An 8,693-nucleotide genomic window follows, 5' to 3' on the forward strand; every position below is an offset into this window, starting at 1 on the left:
GATAGGCATAATTTTACCTAACAGCTTGATGAGTTTTTTCATTTTCCATTTACGAGTTACCAACCAAATCAATTACGTCTCAATGCCAAACTATATTTGGATAGTGTTAATAAATGTAGTTGGCTATTTATAGTTGGCTATTTATAGTTTTTCAGAACATGAAGAAGTAAAACCTTCCTGTAAGTATTAGATTGTGACTGTAAATCAACAATAGATATATCACTTTTCCATTCTATTAAGTTTAATGAGCAAAAATGTCAAGTGAATAAAAGAATTGTACCAAGGAGTCGATCAATAACCAATAAAAACAATATCTAGGAACTTAAGACAAAATTCTCATAAACTATGTTCCTGTGATGGCAAAACTGATGATCTACAAATTGGACAAGTTTTCTTACTCAACAGCCATTCTTCAATGCAACCTGCATGAAACTCATGCCTGCATTCAAGAGTGCCAATTGTCTCATCATTCTGATATTCACATTGGCAAATAACATACATTTCTTCTGCATCGTCAGTACCACAATGAATTCTTGTTTTAATCAAATTTTCTATGATCTCCTCTGCTGCAGCCTCCTCGTTGTCGCCTTCCATATCAGCCAAAAGATCAAGCAAAGCTCCATAATCAAGTGGCTGTCCACTGAGATGACTGCCGATATTCATGCGATAAAGGTCTCGTATTGTGTCTAAAATCTGATTCCCATCAGTTGTGTCATATACATCATCATTTGATTCACTTTCAGTTGTGTCGTAGGGATCATTAATGAGTTCACTTTCAGTTGTAACATAAACATCATCAATGAATTCACCTGTTGACTGACTATAGCCATCATCCCACAAGTTTGGATCATCGATGTGATCAAATGAACTTTGTCCATTATATGTATGTCCAGGACCAGTAAAAGAAGAGTTGTGATCCAAGTTATGTGGAACAAAGTAGTGATCACCAATGTTTCTTGCAACATAGTGATAATTTTCTGGAGCTTGGTGGTAACCAAGATGGTGCTGGTCTAGTTGCGAAAGATGACGACTTTGTGAATTTGTACTCACGATAAAACGAAACCGATCAGTAGCAACATAGACATGATCATCAACGTATTCACTTGTTGGCTGATAATAATAATTATAATACCCTGTGTCATAATTTGTCGTTGCAGCATAGCGATTCCATAAATATGGATCCCCAATGTGATCAAACGAACTCTGTCCATAATACATATGATCGGGACCAGTAAAATAAGAGTTATGATGCAAATTAGGTGGAGCAAAGTGGTTACCAGTGTTTCTTGTAACGTAGTGATTATTTGCTGGAGCTCAATAATAGCCAAGATGATTCTGGTCTACTTGCCAAAAGTGATGACTTTGCGAATTCGTACTCATGATAAAACAAAACAGAGGAACAAACTATGTAGTAATTCTAAATCGATGTTGGGGTTTTTGCAAAACAAGAAAGCAATCACCCCACGAACAGAGAAACTAATTAACTAGTTGAATGAGCAAAGATGATTTTGATAAATTCAGTAGTATGGGCAATGTATATATAGGTTGCTAAGCAACTACCATTCCCTAAACAATTAGAAATAGGAATATCAGGCGGTGCTCACATAATCCTTTTGTTACTAGGACTAGGATTTAATATTTCCTAAACTAGAACAAACCTTATAGTTGAGGGAAATCTTTAAGGTAAATTTCATAGATGGTCATCTATTTATAATTTTTTTTTCCACCAAATCACTTCACTATATTTTCTACAGTATGATTTTCACCCTACCAACACAAAAGTCACATCTATTGGAAAATTCGACATTCGACGGGTACTACAATTTTATTCTTAGTTTTAATCTAATAGAGAGAAAATTCAATTATATCATTTGTATTTTCACTAGAAAACCTAAAGATGAGTTGCCTTTTCAGTAGTTTTCTTCCTTATTCTAAATACAAACCGAACAAAAACTACGAATTCAAACCCTACAAGAAAAGAAACTTTTGATAGTGTATTGTAAACGATTTTCCTGAATTAAATTAGTCAACCTATTAACCAAATTTCATGTACTAAGTGAGTAGCCACATTAAATAGTCTCCGAGTCATTGCTTTAATAAAATTAACTATTTGATTGATATTCACTAATATTTTTTCACATAAGTTTACGATGGGTAAACAGATGCACTGACAACACCTTTTGGACAAAGTATAACCAGATATTTCAAGTGATAAAATATTGAAGAGTTTAAAAAAGCACATTATCATTTATCAACATAATATTTCTCTTGGGCTTAATGAATGGGGAAACTAGAGATTCATCCATGTAAGATCAAAAGAAAAACAACAACCAATTTTTTTAAAAACAATACTTCTTTTTAGAAATAAACAGAAAATTGAAATTTAAAGATCGTCTGATTCAAGAATAAGTTATATATTATATAATAGTTGACTACAGGTCATAACCCTTTGTTGTCGAAATGTATGGTTCATTATTAGGTTCTGAATATATCATGCATAATATAAACTTTTCTAGATTCTAAATTATAAAAAATTTGTTTCCAATTTTATCGTTAAACTATCTTAAAAGAATACATAAAAAATTTCTAAGAGAGTCGATATCAACTGTAAATATGAATTTTCATTGATCATATCATTACATTTAAACTCATCTAATATAGAAATTTTGTTTTTGTTGGATTAAAAATAAAAAAAGAGTAAAAAAGTAGTACACCTATTGAAAGTTGGATTTTTTGGCAAATGAGATTTTGTGTTAGTAGGGTGAATTTTTTTGATTTTTATATTAAGAAATATAATTAAATGATTTTGATGAAAAAATAATCATAATTACCTGATTATCTATGAAATTTATCCAACAAATATACTAGCCTGAGTCCTTACGACAGTCTTCTCAGGCAAATAATATTCCCTCCGTCCTGATTTATGTGGCATTATTTGATTAGGTATCGAGATTAAGAAAAATAGGAAGAATTTTGGAAATTTATGATTCAAAATAAGTCGTAGATATAATAAACCATCTCATAAAATTAAATTATTTCTAAATATAAAAAATAACATTCTTTTTGGAAAGACCATTAAGCTTTAAGGTGTAAAATAACTAATCTAATCAAGATCTTTCTTTTTGTTCCGTTCATTCGTGCTTATTTACTCGTTAGTTGTTCTTTTGGCCTGCACTAATAGACTATTAGGTGGAAAGGACGAATCTTTGGTCTTTAGGTAGTTTTTTTTTTTTTTTTTTTCATTGATACCCTTAACTAAAAATGGATTTCTGTTCATCCACCGTTTGGAGTGCCTGATATTACCATAAAAACGTTTTGTTTTTCTTGTAGGTGTTATCGTTGTCCTTATTGTTTATATGAACTTGATTCATGAGCTTCTAGTTGAATGAGAATTGATATCTTCCCATATGTCAAGCGACGTAGCTTAATCAATATTGTCTTTGGTGGGAATAAAGAAAGAAAGTTTTTTTAGCATCTTTTACATCTAAATAAAATGAACCGAAACTGTTTAGCATTCGGAATGCTCTTATGTGTAGGATTGAATTCCAGTATAAAGAGCTTCTTCAATAATTCCAATTCCTGGGGCGAATTTATGTGTCAATTTTGGGGCTCGTGAACCTACTTTCTTTTTGCAAAACTGGACATTTTATGTACATATATCTAGAATTGATCTAATATTACCTAACGGCACCCATGCTACAAAAAGGCCTAATAGTGCACTTGGTTAAAAGCCTAGTTATTTACCTAGTGGAACAAGGTGCAATTCCCACGAATGCATTTTTTTCTTCTTTATTTTTTAGTAGTACACCAATGTTCTAAAAATCCTGGATTCCCCTCTGGCAGCACGTACCCTAGGGAATTAGTCCAGGTGCGCGCAGAAAGTTGTGTTTTCGGTTGAATTTATTTGGGCTGCTCTTGGTAGATCTCATCAAGATAGAAAGATTGAATCTTTGGTCTATAAGAAGTTGTTTTTTGGTTGAATTCATTGACACCTTTAACTGAAAGATAATTTACTGTTTATTTGCTGGCTTGTCATTTGGTATGATTTTTCTACATTTTTTCAATTTTAGGTTTTGCACTAGCACTTTGGCAGTAATAAACAATGGACGTAGCAGGCATGAACAATCAAGAGAAGCTGTTCTTGGTGGAGTACGGAAGAGTTTCCTTGGAAGAGTTCCCACTTCGGCAATACACTAGAGGTATCTTTGGGTATATAAGTAAGTAGGCCTTATATCCTACCGACACGTTTTAAAGCCGTACAGGCCTAAGCCCAAATGGTCAATATCACTAGTAGGCTGGGCTGTTACAGTGGCAGAGCATGAAGATGATGATGGATTTTCTAGTGATTGATAGTGAAATTTTTGTAACTTCTTACAAGATGATGATGGATTTTCTAGTGATTGATAGTGAAATTTTTGTAACTTCTTACGAATTTGTCAATTTTTTAGGGTAGAGGGTTTTGGTTGACAAATTCGTAAATACGAACACATTAGTCTGATTTGCGAATGATAGTGAATTCACAAGACTATTCCGCCGAATATTTATGCTATGTAGCAGTACGTCATGTAGCTGCCTTTGTTTTCAGATTTTACTTGCAAGAATCTGATGCGTGAATTAATCCATTAGTCTGATTTGCTTATGATAGTGAATTCACGCAAAGATTTTACTCATATACACTGACTGTGTAAAGAATTTCTGCAATATCAGTTAATGATAGATCTTGAGAGGTGCTTTCTAACCCACAAGTATTTGGCCCACATAAATTGGGAAATGAGTGTAGTATTTAGTTCAAAATCTGTTTTAGAATAACATATTAAGTCAGTCAATTTTGAAACATTTCCATTTGAATAATTGAATTCCTTTATTAAGTTGAAATAAATGCATACACAAATGATAAATATTGGAGTATAATTTTGGCGTCATTTCTGTTATTCCAACTTTGAGGTTCTGCTCAAATCAAACACTTCGAGAGTAAGCTTGTGTAACAAAATAAAGAAAAAGCACTTTCACTCCTAAAATAGAGAAGTTGTTGCACAAAATGACGCCAAACAGAGGGTGGAGAGGAATTTGGTGTTGCAAATTATTTACAATGCAGAAAAACACTATGAAGAAAAGTAGTAAAAAACACTCATTCTTGCCTTGCATAAGTATGTTTTGCCTCCTAAAGAGTTGCTACTTTGACAAAGCATTTAAGTTTGATAATGAGGAATTGTTTTTGTGAACCTTGTTATCTGCCACTGAGAACTGTAATTTGTGTAAGTTGGCCTTCCTGTAGAGAATCACCTGCAGCTTTGTTAGTCGACTGAGCTCTAACTGGCCATACAAATGCAGGTCTCTCAGTAGGAATATTTGGCAGAACTGATTCCCCTGTAAGAATCTGCAAAGCAGTTTTCATACTTGGCCTTTCATAAGGATTTGGATGGCAACAAGCCAATCCCAATATCAACACACATTCAGCTTGTTCTTCATCAAACTCTCTTTCCAATTTAACATCTATTGCATCAATGATCCTTCCAATCTTGTACATGTCCCATACACATTCAATAACTCTGTTACTATAACCATTCTCCTCGTTTTGTTTTCCAGGTTTTCGACCACAAGCAACTTCAAGAACGAGCACTCCAAATGCAAAGACGTCTGTTTCAACCGTGGCTCGGCCTATATGGAAACTCTCTGGAGCCATATAGCCTATAGTTCCAGCAATCTCTTTCGTCGAATGGTGAGTTTTTCCGTTCACTTGAACTGTCCTAGCCAATCCGAAATCTCCCAACTGAGCATTGAACTCTGAATCGAGCATGATGTTGCTAGCTTTTATATCTCTGTGAAGTACTCTTTTCTGACAGCCATTATGCAGATAATCCAGTGCTTGAGCTATGCCACAGATGATGCCATGCCTTCTTTCCCAGTTAAGTCTCAACCTTAAGAGGAAAAAAAAAAAAAATTAAGTCAGCCAAACTTAATTACGGGCGCTAGGAAAAATATACAGAACCTATATACTTACTATGTATATTATATGTATATATTTATACTTAAACATAAAAAACCTATACATTTGCTGGCTATTTTGTAAACTAGATCATTGAAAGGCACTGGACTGTAATTAAAATAAAAAGAAAAAAGAAAGTCTCAACCTTCCTCTGATTTCTCCTTTTTCTTCGCAAAATATCAACCTGTCTAAGCTTCCATTTGGCATGAACTCATAAACCACTAGGAGTTCATTGCTTTCATAGCACCATCCTATCAATTTGACAAGGTTCTTATGATGGAGATTGCCAATGGTTGTGACTTCTGCTATGAGATCTTTTGCTCCTTGACTTGAATCTTTAAAGAATTTCTTCACAGCCACCTCTTTATTATGATCAGCTAATAACCCTTTGAATACTACTCCACATCCTCCTCTTCCAAGAATATTCTTGGGATCAAAGTTCCCGGTCGCTCGTTTCAAGTCCTTCAGCTGGAATCTCTGAGGTGCATTAGCTGAATTCTGAATCTGAATCTCTATATTCTCATCTTGGTCTAACACTTGCATCCTCTCCTTTTTTTTCCTTGAGATGAAATATAAGCAAACCCCTCCTAAGAAAATAACCAGAACTGATATTATTGGTATCAAGATCCACAACCATAATAGGCTAACTTTATGATCATTCCCAATTTCTGTGCTTGTAAAATTCCATGCCTTTATGCAGTTCAGCTGATTATATATCCCAGTTGAGGCTGAAAATCCCACTTAAAACATCCTCGGATAGAAAACTAGAAAGATCAAGAGGCATGGAAATGATGGGATTTCTCTCATTGTCTCCTGTTTGATTAGTCATGAATGTATAAACCTTCAAGATCTTTGATTCTCCATCGTACCGGACACTTGCTATCACATCAATAGCTCGTGAAAGGTTAACACCGCGATCAGTTAAAGAAACTTGATTGACAGGGTTGATGCTGTTTATGTCAATGCCAACATGATTATCATCAAGATCATCAAGGTAACTTTTCCTTGTGTCGAATTCAACTGCAAATATGTTGCTTGTTGAAGATCCATTTGTACTTGCATTCACAATTCCAAGCCATTGTCCATAACTATTATTTGGGATGGAGTCAGGACCACTTTCTTTAGTCAATATGAAAGCCAATTCTTCACCTGATGGATCACTTTCAGGTTTGATATTAATCACGAACGTGGAATTGAACGATGTTGTGATGTTTTTCTTTCGGTTCCATAGATTCAAAGGCTGTGAATACCATATTCTTCCAGACAAATTTGTAATGGAAGCTCCACGAGCATCGCCAGTTACTTGGATAGCATTAAAGGCTATGTAGGAATGATCAGTAGTGATGAAATCATTTTCGTTTTCTTTGGTGAAACTTGGGTAGGTGAAACTTAGACAATCCACTCTAAGATCCAAAAATACTTCCAAGAGAAGTATGACTATGAACAAAAGATGAATAGGGAAAGTTAAGTAACTAATCTTGCCTAGATGATACATATCAACATATATCACAATAAAGGTATATTTTTTATTTTTTTTTATTTTTTGGCCTCAAGAGGGAAAATAATGGTAGATTTGTAGTGAAAATTTGTACTTGAAAATGTATTTGAAAAACTGAATTAAGAAGGAAATGATAAACTCTCAGTTGAAATAAGGGAGATGAACATTTCTCAATTTATGGGGAAAGTTTCTATAAGTGATATGATCAAAAGGTTTGACTTGAATGAAGAAGCAACTTCCCAGGTGTTTCCATTAATTTCTTAATATTCTTTTAAGCTTGTTGTTAGTGGCATGTTTGTTTTTAGTTTTTTCAAAGAGCCTTCTTTATCAAGTACTAACATTCTTCCACAGAGAGAGAGAGACAGGGAGAGAGGGGGTCATGTACAAAGTATTCTCTCCTTTTGCATTTTATGTGATGGTATAATAAACCAAGAAATTGAAAAAATGTACTTCTAGATGGAATTTTGTTCATGCAACCAAAACTTGCAAACGAATGAAATATGTGTCTTGCACTTGAACGTTTATCACTTAATCATGATCAAGTAACATTTATATATTTTCACTTTGACAATCAACATTTATAGTAGTTTATTAGTATCAATGGAAGACTCTCACTCCATAGGTGTGAATTTGATTTTCGTTATCCCGTTCCGATCCCCCCAATTCAAAGGAAAAAGTTTCTTTTTAAAAGAGTTTCACATTTATTTTTGATTCCCTCATAGTTAAATTGTCTAACTTAACATAAATTCCGAGTGCATTTTTTCTCTAACCAAAAGGGTCGACCTGACAAGGATTGAGTTCTGATATTTGACGTTATAGCTTGAGAAAAGTCTAACTAGAGGAATTCGTCATATTATATAAACGAATATGTAAAGACTGACGCTTTTTCAAGCATCTCCTAGGTCAATACTGGGATAAGGATCTACGTTTTCTGGTATAACTTGTAAAATCATTAGTTTAATTAGTAGAAACTGCTAATATACTTCTCTGACAGATCTATCTACTAATAAACTATAAAATAAACTCACCCCTGTTCAGTCTCCAGAGGCTAAGCTGAACTTCATGTGTTCTTTTATTATATATTCTTATGGTTAAAAATCTTAGTATATTGAATTAGGCACCAATCTCCTTGTGTCATGAAAATGACACCTATTCCTTTTCAACAGTAGAATAGTCGCCAATAGCCTAAAGTTAAAAGACAAAATAATC

General features: G+C 33.8%; 2 protein-coding genes across 2 annotated transcripts; both read right to left on the reverse strand.

Moving 5' to 3' along the window:
- Positions 1–336: 336 nt before the first annotated feature.
- On the reverse strand, positions 337–1,218 carry LOC132050758 (E3 ubiquitin ligase BIG BROTHER-related-like). The gene has a single exon (XM_059442122.1). The coding sequence runs from the start codon at positions 1,216–1,218 to the stop codon at positions 337–339; it is 882 nt and encodes a 293-aa protein (XP_059298105.1).
- A 3,759-nt stretch (positions 1,219–4,977) lies between these two features.
- On the reverse strand, positions 4,978–8,642 carry LOC132049267 (probable L-type lectin-domain containing receptor kinase S.5). The gene is given in 3 exon segments (XM_059440014.1): positions 4,978–5,918; positions 6,132–6,727; positions 6,729–8,642. Coding segments are annotated over 3 exon segments (2,040 nt in total). The 5' UTR covers positions 7,482–8,642; the 3' UTR covers positions 4,978–5,227.
- Positions 8,643–8,693: the final 51 nt, after the last annotated feature.

This window comes from Lycium ferocissimum, chromosome 3 (assembly GCF_029784015.1).
Source record: "Lycium ferocissimum isolate CSIRO_LF1 chromosome 3, AGI_CSIRO_Lferr_CH_V1, whole genome shotgun sequence".
NCBI lineage: Eukaryota > Viridiplantae > Streptophyta > Magnoliopsida > Solanales > Solanaceae > Lycium > Lycium ferocissimum.